This window comes from Setaria viridis, chromosome 4 (assembly GCF_005286985.2).
Source record: "Setaria viridis chromosome 4, Setaria_viridis_v4.0, whole genome shotgun sequence".
Taxonomy (NCBI): Eukaryota; Viridiplantae; Streptophyta; class Magnoliopsida; order Poales; family Poaceae; genus Setaria; species Setaria viridis.
Window position 1 is genome coordinate 856,188 of NC_048266.2, and position 22,953 is coordinate 879,140.

General features: G+C 47.6%; 4 protein-coding genes and 1 pseudogene across 4 annotated transcripts; 1 reads left to right on the forward strand and 4 right to left on the reverse strand.

The window, feature by feature from the left end:
* Positions 1-1,248: 1,248 nt before the first annotated feature.
* On the reverse strand, positions 1,249-3,425 carry LOC117852412 (uncharacterized membrane protein At1g75140). The gene has a single exon (XM_072292983.1). The coding sequence runs from the start codon at positions 3,362-3,364 to the stop codon at positions 1,448-1,450; it is 1,917 nt and encodes a 638-aa protein (XP_072149084.1). The 5' UTR covers positions 3,365-3,425; the 3' UTR covers positions 1,249-1,447.
* A 266-nt stretch (positions 3,426-3,691) lies between these two features.
* LOC117852580 (acyl-CoA-binding domain-containing protein 1) lies at positions 3,692-5,491 on the reverse strand. The gene is made up of 4 exons (XM_034734719.2): positions 5,331-5,491; positions 4,746-4,863; positions 4,242-4,304; positions 3,692-4,148 (listed from the first exon to the last, which is right to left on the reverse strand). The coding sequence occupies exons 1-4, from the start codon at positions 5,340-5,342 to the stop codon at positions 4,066-4,068; spliced, it is 276 nt and encodes a 91-aa protein (XP_034590610.1). The 5' UTR covers positions 5,343-5,491; the 3' UTR covers positions 3,692-4,065.
* An 8,155-nt stretch (positions 5,492-13,646) lies between these two features.
* Positions 13,647-14,513, reverse strand: LOC117851777 (putative cyclin-dependent kinase F-2). The gene is made up of 2 exons (XM_034733673.2): positions 14,372-14,513; positions 13,647-14,295 (listed from the first exon to the last, which is right to left on the reverse strand). Exons 1-2 carry the CDS (start codon positions 14,387-14,389, stop codon positions 13,894-13,896), a joined length of 420 nt encoding a protein of 139 aa, XP_034589564.1. The 5' UTR covers positions 14,390-14,513; the 3' UTR covers positions 13,647-13,893.
* LOC117851776 (superoxide dismutase [Fe] 1, chloroplastic-like) lies at positions 14,276-16,499 on the reverse strand (annotated as a pseudogene).
* Positions 16,500-18,466: 1,967 nt separating this feature from the next.
* Positions 18,467-22,320, forward strand: LOC117852357 (protein CYCLOPS). Its single transcript, XM_034734411.2, has 12 exons — positions 18,467-18,734; positions 18,836-19,108; positions 19,349-19,395; positions 19,854-19,994; positions 20,082-20,130; positions 20,262-20,314; positions 20,392-21,026; positions 21,208-21,254; positions 21,337-21,382; positions 21,608-21,656; positions 21,752-21,880; positions 21,987-22,320. The coding sequence occupies exons 2-12, from the start codon at positions 18,914-18,916 to the stop codon at positions 22,105-22,107; spliced, it is 1,512 nt and encodes a 503-aa protein (XP_034590302.1). The 5' UTR covers positions 18,467-18,734; positions 18,836-18,913; the 3' UTR covers positions 22,108-22,320.
* The last annotated feature ends 633 nt before the right edge of the window (positions 22,321-22,953 follow it).

Genomic DNA, 22,953 nt, shown 5'->3' on the forward strand with positions numbered 1-22,953 from the left:
ATTCAGTCATTTGCTGCTACAAACAAATATCATCATGTTTGTTTGGTTTTTTCTATCAACTCCCTTTTTTCACAAATCTGTATTTAACGACCTCACATAATAATATTGTCCAGGCCGGCATCTTGCATGCCATAATCTCCTTTTTTTTTTAAAAAAATACTCAAGCGATTTCATACATCACAGGAGGCCAGAACTGTTTAGAAGTCTTCATAAACTTTAGCTATTTTCACATACCAGTAAAAAGCCAAAAAAAAAAAACCTTGGGCATCCCTGCACACATCTTGTAGATGAGTATATTTTTTGAAAAGCTTCTTATAAAAGGACTGTAAATCAAACAAATTCAACCCATAATTTGCATGTTTTTCCACCCAGCAGGCCAGCATCATATTTAAAGGGCCGTAGTGTACTCGTACGATACAACATTCTTTTGAGTTACAATATACAATAACACTTAGTAAATCGCTAGCATCCTGAAGGATCTTCAAAGTTAGATAAAAGTTTAGGGGACTGCCTACTGGACCCAGCCAAACCCTCAGTCAACATAATCATCTACTACAGCCTGGTTGTTTGAGAACGTGTCGCTTTTATCGGGGAAACCCAGGGGCTCCATACCTAAGCCTCGGTACCCATAAGACCAATGTGAATGAATATTTACAATCAAGTTCTTGTCATACAAAAACAACGCAAACCAAGCAGTAGAAACAGGTGCCTAAATTCTATTTACATACACATGGGAAGCAATCCACACAATATGTCAAGCAAGACACAAACTTTGCCGGTTACAGGCACAGTACAAGCGTAGCCCATATCACAATCAACAACTTAAGATGATACAGCACCATCAGATGCTATCAAAATATCGTCAACAACAGAGAAGCTGAGCATATCCGCGTTATCTTGATGCAACATAAAGGTAGGTACCAGATAGTGATACAAATTGCAAGTTCAACTGCATCATGTGATGTATCCAGCTTTGAGAGTGCCAAATGTGTCAGTCACCAATTACTACAGCAACTTTCAAAATAATATCTTTCATTTGCTGTTCCACAACATAATTTTGAGACATGGATTAGTTAACAAATGCCAGTGATCTTCTTCACATTAGTTAACAACTAGTAACACCTCTAGAATTTGAGCAATTACATACCCATCACTGTTTAAAGATCACCGTAAGCTTTAGCAATCTTAACATATCATTAAGATGAAAAGCACAGCAAAAAATGACATAAATACTTTATAAAAGGAGTATAAAACGAACAAATGCAACCCATAATTTCCTTATTCATCATATGCAGCATCATATATAAATGGCCGTAACATACCCGTACAATACAACATTCTTTTGAGTTATAACATACAACAACACATGCAGATCACTGGCATCCCGAAGGATCTTCTAAACCAGATCAAAATTTAGGGGACTGCCTACACCGACCTAGCCAAACCCTCAATCAACATGATCATCTACTACAGCCTGGTTGTTTGAGAACAATGTGTCCCTTTTCTTGGGGAAACCAGGGGGCTCCATACCTGGGCCTCTGTACTTCAGCTCCGAAGTACCCCTAAGACCAGGTTCAGCCGAAGCAGGCCGGTATTGAATTCCGGATGTCCCAGCATATCTAGTAGGGGACACGTACCTTCTTGGAGCGCTCCTCAACGCCCCGCCCCGCAGATCCACGGCCCTAGTAGCATCAGCATAACCTCGGTCCGTGGTTCTTGTATTGGAATCCACATAGCTTCTATCGCTGGCTCTTGCTGTTCCATCTACATAGCCACGATCACTAGTTCTTGCTGTGCTATCTGCAAAAGCTCTGTCACTAGTAGGATGATTCAGAAGGCTCCCTGTTGGAGCTGTTACAGAGGTGTTAAATGTCTCCTCCGGTGTCCACCCCAAGGAATCCTTCTTTTTCACATATACTTGCCAGATGCCAATCAAGAACAGGAGGAAAAGCAATGCTGGACCACTCCACACTACAGCATTGCTCTCTGGCTTGTACACCGGGAAGTTGGACCGATAGATGGCAATGTGGCCATCCCCAAGACCCAAGATCACCAGCTTCTCCCGGTCCGCTGCGATAACAGGCTTCCCAGCTGGTGCGGAGGGCAGCACGCCACCAGAACCCGCAAACACAGATTTGATGTCCTTGATGGTTGTGGCAAACAACGGCCGTGGTGCACCGACCCTCCCATAATACTGAGATGAGGTGTTGTACACAAGGATCTTATCATGGCTCGCCACCAAGAGATAACCCTTGACCGTCTGTATTGCAACGGGGCTGTCAATCTCAGCCTTCTTGACAGCACGAACCCGGCATTTGAGGCTGGAAACATCACCAAGCAGCAAGACATGCACGAGGTCGCCAGCTTCAGTGAAGCCATAGGCCTTGAATCGCTCAGAGGGGTCAAAAGAGTAGGCCTTGACGCTGGTGCCATTGAGCGCTTCAGCAAGGCCCTCACAAGGCGTCTCCCGGACGGACATGGAGCGGAGGTCGAGGGAGGCAGCTCCATCCTCGGTGAGGAAGAGGAGGCGCTGCTTCACAAAGGCGAGAGGGGTCGACGAGGAGATGGCGGTGCCGTAGAGCGTACCGTTCTCCGTGAAGACGCGGATGCGACCGCCGGCGTCGCAGGAGAGCACGTAGCGCGCGCGGCCGGCGTGGTGGGCCTCGAGGTGCGCGACGGGGGCGGCATCGATGCCGCGGACGAGGAGGCGGGAGGACGCTGCGGCGAGGGTGAGCCAGTCGTCGCCGTGCGGGGACGACTCGATGAGGCGGTGCGCGGCGATGGAGCCGTCGGCGTGGCCGGTGAAGAGGAGGCAGTCGGTGCGGCGCGGCGAGAGGTAGGCGAGGAGCGCGGTGACCCGGGACTCGCCGGAGGCGGCGGCCTCGAGCTCGAGCAGCGCGTCCCCGGCGGCGGAGAAGACGAAGACGCGGCCGCGGGAGTCCCCCACGGCGAAGTACTTGGTGAGACCGTCGGCGTCCTCGTAGGGCAGCGCGGCCGCCGCCGCGGCGTACGCGCCCTCCCCGAGCCGCGCGGCCGCCGCGAAGTGGAACCGCTCGGACCAGACGGGCCGGCGCTTGGTGACCGCCACCCCCTGCGGGGCGCGACGGTCCCCGACGGCCGCCGAGGCGGCGCCCGGCGGCGGGGGATCCGGGTCCGCGGATCTGGCGAGCGCGGACTCAAGCGCGCGGACGGACCTGTCGAGCGACTCCGCGAGCTCCTCCAGCCTCGCGAGCTGCGCCGCGTGCCGCTCCAGCAGCGCGGCCTCGGCCTCGGCCGACGCCCCCGCCACTGGAGCGGCCGCCGCTTCCTCCGACGCGGCGGCGAGCGGGAGGAGCAGGAGGAGGGCGGCGACGCGGTGGGGCATGGCTGTCAGCGGAGTAGGGTTTAGAGTAGCTTTTGGTTCTCGGGAGGCTGGATTAGGAGGAGGGAGGGATCGATCTGGGGGAAAGGAGGCCAGAGCGGTGCGGGTCCACTTGTCAGTACCTCGGTGGGGTGGGGTGCACGGGCGGCTATGCTGGAAGAAGGGCGTTGACTGCCAGCTCCGGTGGGGCCAGGGTGTCACTGAAACTAGTGTTTGATGCATTTGACACAAGTCAAAATCATGACCAAACTCCAGGACCTGAACTGGGGTGAATGCTGGAAAGTGGCACAAATCAATGAATCATGACCAAAATTCACAGAAAACACAAAATAAACAGTGTCTAATTAGACACATATCTTCCTCATACATATATCATGGTCAGGATACAGGAAGATGTGTGAAGAGGACCACATCCTGAACTTGTGCAGCAGATTATTCAATGGTTCCTGCAGAAACATGGCTGCAAATGTGGCTGCCAGTTTAACAGAGATGAAGATCCATACAGTGATGAGCTGAGGTAGCATCCATGTGTTTTCACAAGAGTTTTACAGCCTTATAAACGACGCTGAACATCAATGACGACGAACAGTTACATGTACAGATGACATCATAAGCGCCATCTGGCAGATAACAATCTTATTACTTATTCATGCATAATAACATAACTATGTACGCAGCACTACGGATGATGGTGTTTCCATAGCCTAGGAGGTGGATGCACCAGCCTCCTCCAGCAGCTGCTTCACCTTGGTGATGTAATCGCTCATGGCTTCCTCCTTGGATTTCCCTGTTCAGACAAGAGTAGCATGGATACGTAAGCGTCGACTGGGAGATTGGTCAGAGATAGAGATTTGGCATTCAAAACAAAGTCTCAACAAACCTTCAACAGCCTTCCAAGCATCCCATTTGGCTCTGTCTTTCATGTTGAAGATGCCAGGACGCCCTGGCAGATGAAACAGGAAGGTTTAGTGTGACCATTTGATACTAGCCAAAAGATGATTCAGCTTTCCTCAGAAAAAAAAATGGTATACAACACATCACTCATAGCGGTAGCATCCTTTTTTCCTCGAAAGAAAAGCCTAATCACAATCTGAAGAACTGATCTTTTCGATGAAACTCACAAGGTGTTCCATGATAATATCTATGGGTCTGAACACATAAGCATGAAATCCATGACAAATCAAGCACACCAAAATCAAGCACACCGTAAGACAAACAAGCCTGCTGCCACTAAAAACAATATTTTTGTTGCTGTTCAATTGCCATGAAAGAACCCTGAACTAACTGCTAGCTTATGCAAGACAGCATGCGACTAAACTTGAAAGCTTGCAACATCTGAGCCGTAAGAGTTTCATCTTTCAAGAAGATAAAAAGGAATGTATACCAGTGTTGACATCACCAACTGTTGCCTGCTTGTAGAGCCCGTAGAGGATCAGCTTGTTCGCATTCGTGGTAGACTCAGGCAAGGTCTTGGCCTTCTCGGCGTGCTCCTCAAACTCCTCCTGTCAGAGAAACACAGAGAGATTGGTCAACCAAGCTTCCATCACCATGGATGGCTTTGCAAGCGGTAACAGAGAACACTACCGTGCTAGATTGCACAAGTGGGAAAAGGGGCGCAATATTACTTTCTGGAGAAACTGTAGATGCTACGCTTTCAGAGTTAATGAGTATCACTATCTTGCACGCAATAACCATGCGCGCAAACAGGTTAGCCGTGACTGATGCAGACAGCAAAGGGTGTTTCAGTTTTGCAGCAACACACACTTGGTCAGATAATCCAGACTTAAAAAATAAAAAGAGATAACTGAGACTCTGATCTTCTCATCACCAAGCACAAGCATACTACTACAGGACCAAAACAAAATCAGGCAATCGCAAATCTAGAACCGAATCTACCGCATCAGCTCGGTCAGTTCCAAGAAACGGAAACCCCTCTGAACCTTACAAGCCTAGGCGAAGGATTTCGTACCTGCAGACCCATGCCGCCGACGACGCTGCTCTCGCTCGCCCCTCGGCGGCTCGATTCTTTCGCGGTCGATTGCTTCGAGGGGGGTGGACGGTCGGGACGGGAGGTCCAAGGATCGGGTGATGCGTTTGTATATACGCACAACAGCACAAGGGGAGGGATGGATCTTCCCGAACCGGGCCTCCCGCTTCAACTTATTTACCAACTGGTACCAGGACTCTCTCACACGTGTCACGATCTGGGCCGTTGGTGTCGTGGACGGCAGCGAAGAGGCGGACACACCCACCAGCGCGGTGCGGTGGACGCCAGACTTCGGAGGCGAGACGACGAGAAGATAAGCGGGCGCGCGGTGGATTGCCTTGTGGGCTCAAACTGACCACGGCCTTTCAGCCTCACCATCATCATGGACGCTACTGGGCCTCACTTTATTTACAGGCCCGTCTACTGAATTCATTTTGCTTGTGCACCGTCGTCGTACCCGCCACAGCAGGATACTATCCGTCTGAGAACAACTGGTAAAGCTATGACAGCACAACACAAAGCTCCTCTGTGTTCTGTTGTGTCGAAGGGTTCTTTCTGTTGAACACAGAAAGCTCTTCTGAACAATGGGGCCTAGTTCAGAAGCAGACGGCCTACAGCAGGGAATGAAGAACGAATTAGACAATTCTAATTTCATTCGTACGCCAAGTAATTAACCATGGTGGCAATAACCAGACGACGTAACGGATCAGTGCAGAACAATAGAGACGACGCCTGATCCTGAGCTAAGGTTGCGTGGCACAACGCGCACGCAACACTACCGCATAGCATTGGCCGTAGATCGATCGTCGGCTACACTTAGGCGGGCTAGCTTCTTCTTCCACCTCCATCTCCACCGATTCTTCCTATTTTTCTTTTTTCCTCTCTTCCTCTTCTTCCTTTGCTTCGAATGGAGTTCGTGTGTGTGTGTGGGGGGGGGGGGGGGGGGGGGCAGCCCCCTGTAGATCCACCGCTGACGGCAGCCACAAGCCAGGAGCAGGACGACGACGACCCACGCTGCAGCGTGCTGCCTCCCGGCCCCAAGCATCAGCGCCATCGCTTCTTCCTGCTGCAGCAATCGAATCATCAGTCACATCAATTGAGGGGAGGAACGGGCGGCGGAACGAACGAGAGGGGCGGAGGGAGGACTCACCCAAGGTGGCCAGCGAGCGAGAGGGCAGGCTAGGCGATGGATCGGCAGGGACAGTTTAGGGGACGCGAAGGCGACGTGAAGGCGGGGAGGAGGAAGCAGGGGAGCGAGAGGGCAGGCTAGGCGCTGTATTGGTGCCACCGCGCTGGGCCGCGCCAACCGCCGCCGGGGGCGCCGACGGGCCCGGCCGCAGAGCTAGGCGAGCAAAAATCGTCACCGCCGCCCAGGACGCGCAGGTCCCCGAGCCGGCACAGCACCGCCGCCCGCCTGCCGCCACCGAGGTCGGAGCCGTCCATGCCGGAACCAGCCCGGGACGGCCAGTGGAGCGCGGATCCGGTCGCCGGTCGTGTCCAGGGCGCAGGAGAAGGAAGAGCGGAGAGGGTGAAAGAAGGGAGGGGAAAGGAGGGGGAACGAGGGAGATGGCCCCGCCGCCACCCTCCTCGCTGCTCACCGGACTTCCGGCGGCGGCGGCGGCGGCGGAGGCAAAGAGCAGCGCGCAGGGGTGGGGTTGTGCGGGGTGTCGGGGGAGCCACCCGAGTCGCCCAGAGAGGACGACGTGGGAGTGTACAACAATGCTTCCTCGATACCCGATGCTTCAGGTTGTTGAAAAGCACTCTTCAGTTTCCAACGGATCGGATAGACAGATTGGTGTCGTGCATTTTCATTTATCCGCCACATGTTTATTGTCTTGAACTCTTGATGTTGCATATAAGCAGATAATTCTCTTCACGGATAGCGTGAGCTACTTTGGACTTGAGCATCTTTATTAGACAACCTGGTTCATGGATTCATGGAGTAGTGATCTTGGGGAGAAGAAGGTTTGGGGGGGGGGGGGGGGGGGGGTTAAGAAGAATAAAAATAAAAAAAATCACTAAAACAACTGGCAGTAAAACGTCAATATTCTTCCATCCCATATCACAGTTCAATCATCGGACCAATGACTTAGGCCTTAGTAAACCTAGCGCGGATCCAACGAAAGATATGGCCAGTGAGCTCAACTTGCTGGCCATGGCGGCGATCTTGGTCCTCTCCGTCTCCGAGACAGGAGCATCGTAGTCGTCCTCGTTGAACCATGGGCACCGGAGCGCGGCGGTCGCCGTCAGCCGCTTCTCGGGTGTCATGAACTGACGAAGGCGGATAGAAGACAGGAGTTAGAAAATACGCTTTTGTTCTGATGTTTACGTTTTGTGTAATGCTGTCATGTGGGACCGGTCGGTCAGTGTCTGTAACCGGAAGGGAGTCGGGCTTATACCGTACCCGATCCAAAACTGATGTTCATCTTCTGAAACAAAGAATAGAACACTCGTTCAAGGGGATCAGGGTCCTCTGCCCTCCCCACCGATATCCACCGTGTCTCTGCTCACGTCGACGGCGGTCCGCTGGCGGCCACGGGTGTTACAGTGGTATCAGATTCCGTTCGTCCTCGGCGCGCTGCTGCTGTGCCTCCATTATCTCGGCGATTGACCTCGCACAGCGACTGGTAGGGTGAGATCGGGTTTTGTGCCGTGCAGCATCGGCCACTACCCTGATTTCCTCGTAATTCCTGAGCACGCGGGTCGATTTACGGAGGGGGTTCGCCTCGGCACGTCCGATTCTACCGGGTCCCTTGCTCATTGGGTCCGTGACATCTTCTCCTACCGGAATTTTGTGGATCTGGTTTTCTTCCTCATCTATCTGGAGGCGCGGGTGTTGGGTTCATTGGCGGAATTTCTCTTGAGAGGTGGCGTGTGGTGGCGGTAGAACGGAGCAATTCACTGTCCTGGGCGTCACGTCGATCTTCTCCGACGCGTGTTTGCAGGAGCTGCTAGTCGATTGCTATCATCCGCAGCTTGCGCAGTTGCAGCGCGTGCCCCTGACCAGAGCTAACACCAGCACGCCGTGCATCTTGTTGAGCTTTGGGTGTAGTCACAACGGCTCCTCCTAAGCCCTCAGTACAGACCACCTTGCTGTTAGCAAAGATGGAGGAACAGGCAACTAAAGATGATGCAAGATGGGAACAAATTACTGAAAGTCTGGATCTCTTGTTTGCCAAGGTGGGTGAGATTGATGTAAGTCAGCAGAAATTGGACACTCGCTTTGATATGTCTACAAAGGTCCTTGAGCAGCTGTTAAAAGATCAACAGGTCTTGGCTAAGCAAATGGAAAATACAGGCCAGGTAGTGGCACAGCTCACATTGGCACAGATGGCAGCACGGAGAGACCCCCCAAGTCCTACAGCATCAGAGGTGTCCATGGAGCAGCCATTCTATCAGAACACGACAAGGGATTTCAGACGAGCAAATGGATTGTGTTATTTATGTGCTGAACCATATGATGCCAATCACAAAGCTGTCTGTACAAAAAGACCTCAACCTCCAGCTCAAGCTAATGCTTTAGTGCTAAATGACTTGGATGTGATATTGACTAATAAGTGTTGAACCAGCTGGCAATAGAGGATACTTTGGCTGCAGATTTCTGCCAATTATCTCTGAATGCAATTGCTGGCACCGAAGTGGGAGAAGCTATGAAGATTCGGGCATTAGTCAACAACAAAGTCATGCTAATTCTGCTAGATAGTGGTAGCTCCCACAGTTTTGTGAGCAGCTCTTTTTTATCAACTGTGGGGATTTCTGCTATACCAACCACACCAAAACAGGTCAGATTGGCAAATGGTGACACAATACTTACTGATCACTGGGTTCCTCAGCTATCATAGTGGGCCAATGGTCATACACTACAGACTGATATGCGAGTACTACCTTTGGGGGCTTATGATGCTATCTTAGGCTATGATTGGCTAAAACCTCACAGTCCCATGTGTTGTCATTGGGAAGACAGGACTATACAATTTCTGGATAAAGGGAAGGAAATTGTACTCAAAGGAGTACCACCACCAGCACAGAAGCTGCAGGAAGTACCTACCCATCAAGTGGTGAAATGGTCAAAAGGGAATGATGTTTGGGCTCTGGCAGTTGTTGGGGGGAAATATTAACGACCTCCTAATACTGCTTAAAACAGCCGTCACGAAGGCCCTGGCCCAACTGCGGTAATTACGATTACCGCTGACCCGGTAGAGGCAGAACATCCTACTCCGTCTCGCCCGACCCAGGGCCCCGGGGTCGGACGATCCCGACCCCTCGATGGCAGGACTCCGCCTCGCCCGACCGCGGTCCCAGGGTCAGGAGTGCCTGACCCCTCGCCGCAAGACTCCGCCTCGTCCGACCGCGGTCCCAGGGTCGGGAGCGCCCGACCCCTCGCCGCAAGACTCCGCCTCGCCCGACCGCGGTCCCGGGGTCGGGAGCGCCCGACCCCTCGCTGCAAGGCTCCGCTTCGCCCGACCCCGGGCGTAAGAGGTCGGGCTCATCCCGGCCCACGAGACAAGAGTCCACCTCGGGCGCAGATCTCGTGGGTCCCCCTGTCGATCTCACCATAAATGCGTCGCAGACCTGGCAGGGAGAAGGGTGACCGCGCTCCTCACGCAAGCCGTTGCGCGTACCCATGCACAACCACACTGTACAAGCTACAGTGCTGGCGGCTCCCTTCCATTCACCGCAAGGTACTCATGGCCTGCGCCGACCGGAGCAGAGGGAAGACTCGCCCGTCCTCGGGCCCCGCGCGCCCTCGGGTCCCGCGCGCCCGGCAGCGGGGATGTGACGCCCTCTCTCTAGAAGCCATCATCAGGGCGGTGGCATCCGCCGTCCTTCCCAACGGACACCGAAGTGACGACAAAACACCCTCATCATGACCCGGCGACTACATTCGCCGAGGAGGCCATCGACAGGGCGCAACGACAGTTGGCGCGCCGCCATCCTCCTCCAGCATGCGCGTCGACAGACGTCAAAGGCCGGCGAGGACGCCGGGAACCTGGGGACTTGGTCCCTCCCTTCGTGTTGTACTTTTTACCCGGCTGTGTTTAAACTCTTTACATTTCTCCACGTCCGGTCTCACCTGTAACCCGGCGATCTCCTTACGATATAAAAGGAGCATCGGGGGCCTGAGATGGGGGGGATTTTTATCGGCTTCTTCTCCCACAAGCCACAGCACACTACTTCGCTCCCTGAGAGCACAAGCACAAAGAGACTTGGGACCAGTCCCTCTCTCGTCGATCTGTAACCCCTACTACAGAACCCCGCGTGGGCAATACGAGCATCCTCGATACTGGACGTAGGGCTTCCCTTGCCCGAACCAGTCTAAACTCGTGTCTCCCACGCCACCATCTGAAGCCTTACGCGCATAAAAGAAATTTACTAGTCTAAGTCTTGATCCGCGAATCTTGACAACGACAGCAGTGGTGGAAGCAGTCCAGAGAAGTGCAGGATGCAACAGGCGATGACAGTATTCAGCAATTGCTCCATAACTTTCAAGATGTCTTTCACCCACCAAATAATTTACCACCTTCCAGGTTCTATGACCATCAGATTCCATTGATCCCCAATGCTATTCCTGTTAATTCAAAGCCATATAAATATTCCCCTCAGCATAAGGATGAGATTGAGAAACAGGTCAAAGAGCTATTAGCTGCAGGTCTCATTACTCACAGTACTAGCCCTTTTGCCAGCCCAGTGTTATTGGTGTTAAAAAAAGATGGAACTTGACGTTTCTGTATGGATTACAGGAAATTGAACTCTCTAACAGTGAAAAACAGATTTCCAATACCTTTAATTGATGAGATTCTGGATGAATTGGCTGGTACCAGGTATTTCACAAAATTAGATATGAGAGCTGGCTATCACCAAATCAGAATGAAAGAGGAAGATGAGTACAAAACAGCCTTTAAGACACATCAAGGGCACTATCAGTTCAAGGTAATGCCTTTTGGCCTGACTAATGCACCTGCTACTTTTCAATGCATAATGAATGAGATTTTAGCTCCTTTCCTTAGAAAATTTGTTATGGTCTTCTTGGATGATATTTTGGTATATAGTCCATCTCTGGAGACCCATATTCAGCATCTGGCTCTAGTCCTTCAACAGCTAAGAGAGCACAAGTTGTACATGAAAGCAAGTAAATGTTCCTTTGCACAACCACAACTAGAATATTTAGGCCATATTATCTCTGCTGAAGGAGTGGCAACAGATCCAAACAAAACTCAAGACATGCTCAATTGACCACCACCTACTTCAGTTACTGAATTGAAGGGATTTCTAGGTCTCACTGGTTATTATAGAAAATTTGTTAAGCATTATGGTTGGATTGCAAAGCCACTAACAAACCTCTTAAGGAAGAATCAGTTCAGTTGGAATCCTCAAGCTCAGCAAGCTTTTGATGCTCTCAAACAAGCCATGTCCAGCACACCTGTACTAGCCTTACCAGATTTCAACCAACCTTTTATTGTGGAAACTGATGCCTGTGATGGAGGTGTTGGAGCTGTCTTAATGCAAAAAGGCCAACCTATAGCATTTCTAAGCAAAGCATTGTCCAACCAACATAAGCATTTATCCATTTATGAAAAGGAGTTTCTGGCCCTTATTATGGCAGTTGAAAAATGGAGGCAGTACCTGCAGAACCAAGAGTTCATCATCAGGAATGATCACAAAAGTCTGCAATACTTGACTGAGCAAAATCTGCATTCTGACATGCAAAAGACAGCCATGGCTAGGTTGATGGGAATGCAATTTAAAGTAGAATACAGGAAAGGCAAGGAAAATGTGGCAGCTGATGCTTTATCAAGGATACCTCATTTATTTGCTATTCAGGCTGTTTCATCTGCCCAACCAGATTGGATACAAGAATTGCTTAACTCTTATACCACAGATCAGACAGCTCAACAATACTTAGCACAGCTTGCTATTACTAATCATGATGCTCAAGGATTTAGTCTAAACAGAGGTCTCATCAGATACAAAGGGAAATTGTGGGTTGCCCAGAATTCTGCTCTCAGAACAAAGCTTATACATGCTTTACATTCCAGTGCTATTGGGGGTCATTCAGGCATTCAAGCCACTTTTCACAGACTCAACAAGCTTTTCTATTGGAAAGGTCTCAAGCAAGATGTGGAGGATTTTGTGAAGCAATGCTCCATTTGTCAACAAGCTAAGCCCTCTAATACTTTACCTTCTGGTCTCCTACAGCCTCTTCCAATTCCAGCAGGAGCATGGCAGGATATCTCCATGGATTTCATAGAAGGCTTACCTAAGTCAGAAGGGTACAATGTCATCTTGGTGATTGTTGATAGATTTACCAAATATGGCCATTTTATCCCACTTAAACATCCTTTCACAGCCAAGACCATTGCTAGAGTAGTTTTTGATAATGTGGTCAAACTCCATGGAGTACCTAAATTCATTGTCTCTGACAGAGACAAGATATTCACCAGTGTCTTTTGGAAGGAGTTGTTTCAGTTATTGGGAACTCACTTACTTATGAGCACAACCTACCATCCGCAAACTGATGGACAGACTGAACGAGTCAATTAGTGTTTGGAGATGTACCTGAGGTGTGCAGTACATGAGGCACCCAAGCAGTGGAAAACATGGCTGTCTCAAGCTGAATTTTGGTATAACACATCCTACCATACTTCTTTGGGATGTTCTCCTTTCAAAGCCCTCTATGGACACGAGCCTAATATTGGAGTTGTTCCTACAGTCTCTCCACCTACAGCTTCTTCAGGGGCAGAGATGGTTCAAGAACTGCAGGCCCAAGCTTCTGTTCTTAAGGAACACTTATACCGAGCTCAAAACAAAATGAAGACTCAGGCTGTTCGTAAAAGACGGCCACAAGAATATCAAATAGGTGAACATGTGCTCCTCAAACTGCAACCTTATGCACAGAGCTCATTGGTGAACAGACCTTACCCCAAGCTGGCTTTCAAGTATTTCGGGCCCTATCAGGTTCTGGACAGAATTGGAGGAGCAGCCTATCAACTGGATTTACCGGAGGACTCACAAATCCATCCGGTCTTCCATGTGTCCCAGCTCAAACCATTTTTACCTAATTACACACCAGTTTTCTCTGATCTTCCTAAAGTTGCAGCTCTTGATGGCAAAGACGTGGTGCCTGAACAAATCTTGCAGCGGCGCTTGGTCAAGAAAGGCGGCAAAGCAGTCCCTCAAGCTCTCGTCAAATGGACTCATCTACCGGCGGATGCGGCGACATGGGAGGACTGGTACGTTCTGCAGAAGCGTTTCCCTGAGCAACTTGCTGGAGGACCAGCAAGCTCTGAAGGGGGGGAAGATGTCATGAACTGACGAAGGCGGATAGAAGACAGGAGTTAGAAAATACGCTTTTGTTCTGATGTTTACGTTTTGTGTAATGCTGTCATGTGGGACCGGTCGGTCAGTGTCTGTAACCGGAAGGGAGTTGGGCTTATAATGTACCCGATCCAAAACTGTTGTTCATCTTCTGAAACAAAGAATAGAACACTCGTTCAAGGGGATTAGGGTCCTCTGCTCTCCCCACCGATATCCACCGTGTCTCTGCTCACGTCGACGGCGGTCCGCCGGTGGCCACGGGTGTTACATCGGGGTCACACGTCAAGAGCCCTTTGAGCACCTGGAATCCGTCCCTTGACAGCATCTCCTCCGGGAACATCTCGAGCAGCCGGTTGCGGTGCCGCGCTCGCAGCTGCCGAGCCCGCCACACCAGCACCTCATCGTCGTAGGCCTGGGGCTTCATGGCCTGCCACGCCCTCTTGCACGGCACGCCGAGCACGTCGAAGATCTTGAAGAGCTGGTCGGCTTCGATCTTCCCCAGTGACGGCGGCATGCCGGTGAGGAGCTCCGCCATGACGCAGCCGAGCGACCACGCGTCCTCTATTGTCCATGACTCCGTCATGTTCTCTAATACACTTTTGTAACCACTATTGGTTAAAGACATATTCTTCTAACAAAAGCAAGGTTCATATATGTCAGGGTTCCACTGAATAGCAAAGTAAAATTACACAAGGACCAAGATGCACCTCAGTTACCAGCTGCATCGTTATGCTTCCACAGAACTGCTGCTGGCGACTTCATGGTCACACCTTGCCTCTTGCGGAGTGCGAGACCTAGCTCTATTCTGGCCATTGGCCTGAGCTAACTGTCGTTTCTTTAGAATTCTTTTCATGAGATGCCCATCTCTTTCTACCGCCCGTTGTACGGCTTTTGTGAGCCTCGACTCAACCACTTCCCACGACACAAGCTTCTCTAGGACTGCAGCAACATAATCAGCCCTTCGGTCCTGCAAGGATGTAAAGAAAGACAAACAAGTCAGATAAAATGTCTTATTTAATTACTGACGAAACTCTAAGCATCATTCACCATCTAACCTCGTAATCCAGGTAGTATGCATGCTGTTCCCAGAAGTGAGTAGAATTGTTAGTAAAGATGTATTTTTAGGGAAAAACTAAGAAACAAGGGAAATGAACATATACTGCAACATCCATACCTCACAAACATCAATCGCGAGGAGTGGCTGCCAAAGAAATGGATTCATGAGACTAACAGATATGGTCATGATGATGTAAGGAAGGAAAAGTTGCAGAGTTGAAGATACTCACAGAGTGGCTCCAAACAAGAGGATTGATGGCATTTGGAGTCTTTGAGATGACCAGCCTACCATAATTGTCAGATGGGATTGGACTTCTTGATTTCACGTAAGGCAACTTGCTTTCTTTGTCTACAAGCAGTCATTAGGAAAGAGTTATGTTCATTACACCAACATGTGCAAGCTACATATTAGAACAGTGAAGGTAAGAGGCAAGGTCATTAGCATCACTTACAAGAAAGCCAAACCCATCCAGAACCAAACTGAGTCAGTGCAGCATCCATGAATTGTTGGATCATGTGCTCATAGGAGCCGAAGTCTCTGTTAATAAACTTCAGAAGCCGTTCCGGTGGTTTGCCCCCACCGCCAGGTTTCATGGATCGCCAATAAAAATCATGGTTCCATACCTAAAAACATGGCCAAGAATTAGGCACTTGAAGTATACACAAGTCGGCAAAGATGCCTTGTATAAAATGGTACCTGGGCAGCATGGAAGAAGGGAGGATGGGGCTGCTCCCTGCCCTCGTTGAAAGAGGAAAGCATCATCTGCCCCAGGGACATGCCTTCCCACTCGCTGCCACCGATGATACCATTGAGCCTATCCACAAGCATCTGCTGATGAACTCCCCAGTGCTGCTCAACCGTCTCTTTGCTTTATGGCTCCAGCACATCCTACATAACCACCCCCATGGTGATTCCATTCACTACTTAATCTTTTAGCAAATGGACACCCTGAGTACTTACCAAAGGATAAGGAAGTGGCTGCTGCTTTATCCACTCAACATCCTCAGGCAATGAAGACTCTAGTTCGTCTTCGGTATGTCATCAGTGTCAGTCTCAAGGCCTGTTTCATCATCAGTAGCATCAGCATCCAAAGTGTCATCCTCAGTCGCCACATTCGCCTCATTGGCACAATGAAATATCAGGGAACTCCGTCTCCTCGTTCCCTCTCCCTGATGAAAAGCAATCACTTTATCAGATCAAATCAAACATGTAGTTGGGGAGGCCTCCTTTACCCAAAAATGATACAGTTGAAATGAAGATAGTGCTGCAACCTGCAGGTCCTTAGTTCTGCAGTGAAAGATGGTCGTTTTCTTCTGACAGAAAATGCTGTGGCTAACCTACTGCTTGACATTGGATATGAAATCAACAAGAGGCCAAAACATGACTTGTTATAGCACTGGTTAACATCACAAAAATAAAGTAAATGTTGTTGCATAGAAGAACGCATGAACCATTACTGACAAGAACTAACCAATACACAATAGACCACAGATGCCAAGCATGGACTACCTCCCCATCCAAGCTACCAACTGGTGAATGACAAGACGAAAAGGGGAGGCGGGAAACACTCACCCCCGCGCCTCCTCTCCTCAGGAGGACGAGGCGGCGGCCATGCCGTCGGAAGCCGCCACCGGCGCGCTTGGAGAAGGATGCGGCGACGAGACAGAGAGAGAGGCCGCCCCCCACACCCACCAGCGCGGTGGACGCCATGGACGCGAGCTCCGCTTGGGCAGGGTAAAAGCCTTCAGGTTCAGACTTCGCAGGCGAAGACGAGTTGAGGCGGAGGAGATAAGCGGCCGCGCGGTGGACTGCCTTGTGGGCTTAAACTGACCACGGGCTTTCAGCCTCACCATGGACGCTACTGGGCCTCACTTTATTTACAGGCCCGTCTACTGAATTCATTTCGCTTGTGCATTTACCACTTCCATCCATACAAGCTCACAGATCTTCTTGGTCTGATTTTTCTTTTAGTTTCTCCCGGCCCAGAGTGCACCGCTACGTGAAGGCGTAATTTGAAAGTTACGCCTCGCCAACGCCAAAGCGTAAACTAAAATTCTGAAGTCAAGAAGCACCTGCGCATATTGTATTGTACTCTAGACCCAATCACAAGCCGCTATTTCCAAATATGATATCTTTGTGTTTGTCCGGCCCTGAATTGATCACCCTGAATTGATCTGAACCCGCTCCTCGCATCGACACCTAGGACACTGTCAAAGCCCTGAGATTAAACAAGCTTGCAGTTTGGCACTCCGGCGACATCGGTAGGGGATTTAAAGAAATGCGATCACTGAGGTCAGACGATGGTTGCGGTCGCCGTCGGGGATGCGCGTCGTGTGCCGGCGGCAGAATCCGTCGTCGGGGCCTGTGCCGCCAGGTGCGGCTTGCAGCAATGGACAACAGCTATGGGGCTATGAGCACAGCCTGCAAGATTGCAAGGTACAGCTTCTGCTGAATGCCTAGTTGTTTTTAGGTTCTTTGTGTAGAATACTTGCTCTATGATCGTAGCTGATGCTGACAGGCCACCTAATCGGGATGTACCTGGACGGTCAAGAGAGATCTTGGTTGATTGTCGTGGTCAGACCTCACGGAGTCTTTGTTTCTCTAAATGGAAAATTGGAAATTGGTAGGGAAGAGTACAGTCACTGTCAGTGAAAATCATATGCACATTCATGTGAATTCACCTATACTCCTGCAGTCAGTTCAAGGAACATAGAAAGCGCAGCTTTCTTCTGTTACCTAAAAGCAGTAAAATGGTGCTTTGACTCAAGCGTCTAAATCAGCATCTGAATTTTTTATGTTGTCTTTTTTTTCCCTCCAAAATTTGCAGTTGAAGATTTACAGCTCCGTGTTTGAGTTACAGTAGGAAATTAAGTGGAGCCTTGTCAGCATCAGCAGATGCTTGCAAAGCAAAGCTTTTTTTGTGCCCTCAAAACATCGACAATTAAACGTGACGAGAGGATCAGTTTACCTGACCAGTAATAGAAGAAAGGATCTTGTTACAAGTTCATGTCAGGGAGGCTCCAAACCGGCGCTTTTGAGCCTTGCGTCAGTATTATCATTCAAATATGTCGCTGTAATGCTGTGTAGGCCTATGAGCACTTAGACTGGCCATCCACTTCCTCCAATTGCTGCATTATATTATATTAACATGCATATCATTGATGCTGTCACCACCTTAGACCAAGCTGCCACGAATTAGGGGGTGTTTGGATACGAGGTGCTAAACTTTAGCAGGGTCACAGCAGATGTTCGGATGCTAATTAGAAGGATTAAACATGAGCTAATTACAAAACTAATTGCATAGATGGAGTCTAATTTGCGAGATGAATCTATTAAGGCTAATTAATCCATCATTAGCAATGGTTACTGTAGCACCACATTGTCAAATCATGGATTAATTAGGCTTAATAGATTCGTCTCACGAATTAGACTCCATCTGTGCAATTAGTTTTGTAATTAGACTATATTTAATACTCCTAATTAGTATCCAAACATCCAATATGACAGGTGCTAAAGTTTAGCATGGGTATCCAAACACCCCCTTGATCCCTGGATTAGAACTCTCAAAGTGTAAAACAAAAAAGATACAAATAGTTCAAACCTTTCATATTTCAGACTAAGTATAGAACATCACAAGTGAAATCCGGAGCAACTGCCAAAAGATTTATCTGATATTTAACTTGTGTTGCATTTTTTCAGACCAAGTACAGAAGCTGTCAGCATATCAAGACGATTTCAAGCAATGCACAGCTCTTCTGTTCATATATACAGACCTGGTATAGACCGTATTTACAGCTACATCATTGGTGCAAAAGCAGCCAAATTCTTCATAGGCCAAATTTTCCACTGATGAGACAAAATTAGGAGAATGGAATCTTTGCCTCCACTGAAGAGGAAGATACCTGCCACCAGCTTTGTTAACTTCCAGCTAGTGCAACACTCAACTATTACATGTCTTCTGTGATTGAACTCTTCTGCCAAGCTCCATTTTATTAGTTTTATGAGTGCTTTAGGTGGGATTCTATTTTATATTATCTCATTTGTTTCATTACTTATGTTGCTTGAATTTCAAGTGATCGCCCTTAGTGACCCTACTACTGTTGTACTACTAAAGACAGCTTTTCGGGAGTCCTATTATCAATCTGGTCAAGTGATTCATCAGGAGAGGGGAGATTGAACTGAGAGGGGGTTCATGCAGATGGAGGGCAGGGGCCTGTCTGACTTGTTCAGGAACACCAGCGAGGAGATCTTCCTCAAGGCGATGATGGAGAACTCTATGGGTGTGGCGGCAGCGCCAAGTATGGAGATGTTGGGGTTCAGGAACATGTCACAAAGTTTCAGAGAAGACAGCGAGGAGTTGTTCAACAGCTGGCTTACCAATGGAGAGGCAAGAATTTTGAAACTTACCTGCCATTCTTTTCTGTGCTTCAAAGGTGAAATAGTTCGTGTTTCAGAAGATAGGGTCCCTTTTGCTGGGGATCACTCACTTCTTCCACCATCTCAGAAAATACATAACAAGTATATTCGTAAGCTATATGAACATGAATAGTGAAGTACTACTTACTACACTGGCTGATCTCTCTCATTCAAAATCTATCACCTAAAATTGCTGACTGCTTATTTGCAGATCCCAGGATTTGGTTCAGTTAACAATCGCCCTCGACAGCCCTCTAGGTAATATATTGGTAAATGATGCAAAATTAATTAAATTCATTTGATCTTGTAAATACGACCTGATCGATGAAATAGTGTACTTGGATGGAGTCAACACCTTAAAATAATGATCGGTGATTGAATTGAAACTAATAACAGAAAAGGCTATCTAAACTTCATATGCTTCAAGATACCAAATAGATCATATTATTACCCATCTGAAGGTCGGATATCATGAAGTAGCAACTCCTACTGTAATCACACATTTCCAGGAAATTTCTTTCTGCACTGCATCTATATTTTATTGAGCATGTAGATGGTACTGAACATTTTCTTTCGAGGAAATGTACTGAATTTTTACACAGCTAAATGAAGTTAACACAGAAATTTTCATAAACTTGAGCTATTACCATGGATGCTAGATTTTTTATGGTTAATTGCAATTACTAACTCACAAGGTGTTGTGTAAAACCATGCAGGTTGTCATCAGAAGCTGCAGGCCTTCCAAATCAACAGCATGACGTTACCCAACAAAATTTTCTCACTGACAACTTTGTTCAACAGAGTTCAGCGATTCCTTCTGTTGAATATCCAAATAATCACAACCAGCAATCACTCAAGTACATACTTTGCACACCAGCATCATCATCTAGTATAAGATGTATGTAGTTCATGTAATATTAATCTTGTCATTTGCCCTACAACAGGAATGCTGCCGAGAAAGGAATGCAGGCTAGTGACCTACTTCTGGCAAAGGTTAGCCAATATCACTATCCATTTGTGTTCAAATAAAAAAAATCAATTTCCAATTACTTCTACCTTGACAAGATTATCAAGCAAGTAAAGGCGTTTTTTATTTCTCATTTTCCTAATTTGTTCATGTGTAGGCCTGGTTCCATAGCACTCAACCAATGACTAGAAGCCGTTCTTCAGAACTAAGGCAGGAGTTTCAGATTTTATATGTGCTACTACCTTCCCAGATGAAATGTATGGTGCTTGATTTGGTTATTTTTGCAGGAGGAGATATGCTGCAATGCAAACTCATGTGACACCAATAACTGCAGGATGTGTTGAACCAACTATCCAATTAAAACAAGATTTTACAAACATAACAAACAGTACTCCGGTGAGCAACACACCTGTTCAGACTCCAAAATTTGTATCTCCTTCAAGTTCATCAACATCCCCTCTGGATCATATGGTGGCACAAGATGCTGTTACCTCAGTGGTGAGTATGCTCAAGGACACGCTGGAGCGCAAGAAGCTTGGTAGCCATGCTAACAAAGATGCCTCAGTAGGCAATTCTTTTGGATTCTATGACCCTCAGCAGTTTCAACAAAACATTCTTGGAGGAACAGATATATTTTCCCTAGTGACAACTGCACAAGTTCAGGATTCCCCAATGCTTCCCAAAGCTGAGAGGCCCATGGAACCAAATAGTGGTAACTTCGTTGCTCCTGCAAACCAGGTTTGGTTCGGTGCAGCATCTCGAGAGCCTTCGCACAGCGGCTCATCTACTGCTATGACTGCTCATTCAGCTGGATTTGAAGTGTGTGATGAGCTACCTCCTATGGGGCAAGCAATGTCTGTTTGTGAGAGCACTAGAAAAAATGCTGCAAATGGAACAACTGACTGCAGATCAAAAGGCAAAGGTATACTTCTATCGATACATTTATCCCTGAGTTGTAGCAAAACATTACTTGGCTTCATGCCAACACCGATTAGTTGATACAGCATGGATGTGAGAATGTTTGATCTGTCCACTTATACTGATGTCATTTTTATCATGCCATGGGAGAGTAATATAGTTATTTTTTCTGTTTAAATGCACAGAATACAGGGAGAGGGTACTAAAGGATAATGTGAAAGATGACAAAAAGGTAGGCTCTGATTATTACTTCTGGAGCATCCAAAGTTCCGTCTGGTAGAATATTTCAATATGATCATTTTATACATTGGCAGAAAGGGGCATTAACTCGAATGGGATCCATTTCATCAGAAAAAGCAGGTATATCCAGAAGACAGCTTTTTATATAGGCACCAAATATGTGGCATATGGTTACCTCTCAAAATAATTACTCACCAGTATATATATACTGGGGAAACATTAAATATATCAATTATGATATGCTTGCGCCAAATGAGAACACTCGACTAAAAAGACGTGGCATATGCTTTGGCTTGTATACTGTTTTCTTAATCACCAAACGACCTAATTAATGAGCTTGTGCAGCTGATAATGGAGATCCTACGAAGAAGCGCAGGGTTGAGCGCTCACGCAAGTATGTGATGGTTCTCCCTCTTAGAAAAATGGCCTTGCACAATAAGTCCTAATTAGCATGCAGTATATGATGTTGGATTACATTTTCTGGTTCAGAATGGCAGAAGCAAAGGAAAGAAGTTCCACACCAGTAATTCCATCCGACATGCAAGCCGTACTTAAGCGTTGCGAAACCCTAGAGAAGGAAGTCCGATCACTGAAGCTTAACCTATCCTTCATGAACAGGTGAGTCCACTGCCTCAAGGACACATGTTTCTAAGGAAAATTCTTGTCCAGTAACCATAAGCCTTTTTTCTAAAGATAGTTACTCAAATATTTCAATCAATTACAGGAAAGATTCAGAACAGACCAAACAGATCGAGGAGCTTCAGAAGCAAAACGAGGAGTTGACCGAAGAGAAGGAGCGGCTACTAGAGGAGATCGAAAGAATCGTCTCTGACTCCAACACATGATCACCCAATCCTTTTTGACCCGTTTCTTTGTACTAATAGAATTAGACTTGAAAAGGTCCTAGATACAAATACATACAAAATCCAGAAGGGCAACAAGAATTACAGTACTGCCCTGAATGTACCATTCTTTCCATATTGTTACCTCAAGTTTACCATATACAAGTAGTCCAGTACCAACAACCAAACAGATCAAGGAATACATTTTACTTCCTATGGCATGTTCATGAAACTAATTATACTATTATAGCATGAAACTGAAAAAAAAAAACAGCATGCTCCGACACATCAGAACAGGAACTGCATTGTTTCAACTTTATTTCAGAGACAAGCATACCCATATGATGCCTTTAACTAGCCAAATGATTGGAATCCACATTTTCCTTAGATTTTATAGAGTATGTGATAGTCATTTGATGATACAGAAGACAGCACCACACAAAACCATTAAATGCAACATGTTCAGACATCAGCTAGCAGCAACGAGTCTTCCAACGCTACTTCAGAAACAAAAGCACTACATTTCATCGTAGTTTTAACAAATCAAAAGATGGTAAATGATTCCCATTTTCTCAAGATGTGATAATCAGCATAGCTTATGTTCAGAAATCAAGACAGAATATGTTATTACAGGGTTAATCCAGAGATAATCATCCACTCCATTTCATCATCATTCTAACATCCAACAACCACACAATCACACATTACATTTCCAAGACTACCATCCCACACAATCGGGAAAAAAAAAAGACCTAACAGATCAGGAACTAGATAGCATTACTTCCTATGGCATGTACATTAAACTAATTACAGCATTAAACTGAACAGCAAAAGAACTGATGACATTCT

What these genes read in the sequence shown, in the direction of transcription:
- LOC117852412 (XM_072292983.1), bottom strand. Translation starts at nt 3,364, where the DNA reads ATGCCCCACCGCGTCGCCGCCCTCCTCCTGCTCCTCCCGCTCGCCGCC.
- LOC117852357 (XM_034734411.2), top strand. Translation starts at nt 18,914, where the DNA reads ATGCAGATGGAGGGCAGGGGCCTGTCTGACTTGTTCAGGAACACCAGC. An exon ending in CACAACCAGCAATCACTCAA is followed by an intron (nt 19,995 to 20,081) that starts GTACATACTTTG and finishes GCCCTACAACAG; the next exon opens with GAATGCTGCCGAGAAAGGAA. An exon ending in CTGCAGATCAAAAGGCAAAG is followed by an intron (nt 21,027 to 21,207) that starts GTATACTTCTAT and finishes TTAAATGCACAG; the next exon opens with AATACAGGGAGAGGGTACTA.
- LOC117852580 (XM_034734719.2), bottom strand. An exon ending in AGTTGGTGATGTCAACACTG is followed by an intron (nt 4,305 to 4,745) that starts GTATACATTCCT and finishes TTCATCTGCCAG; the next exon opens with GGCGTCCTGGCATCTTCAAC. An exon ending in TGCTTGGAAGGCTGTTGAAG is followed by an intron (nt 4,149 to 4,241) that starts GTTTGTTGAGAC and finishes TTGTCTGAACAG; the next exon opens with GGAAATCCAAGGAGGAAGCC.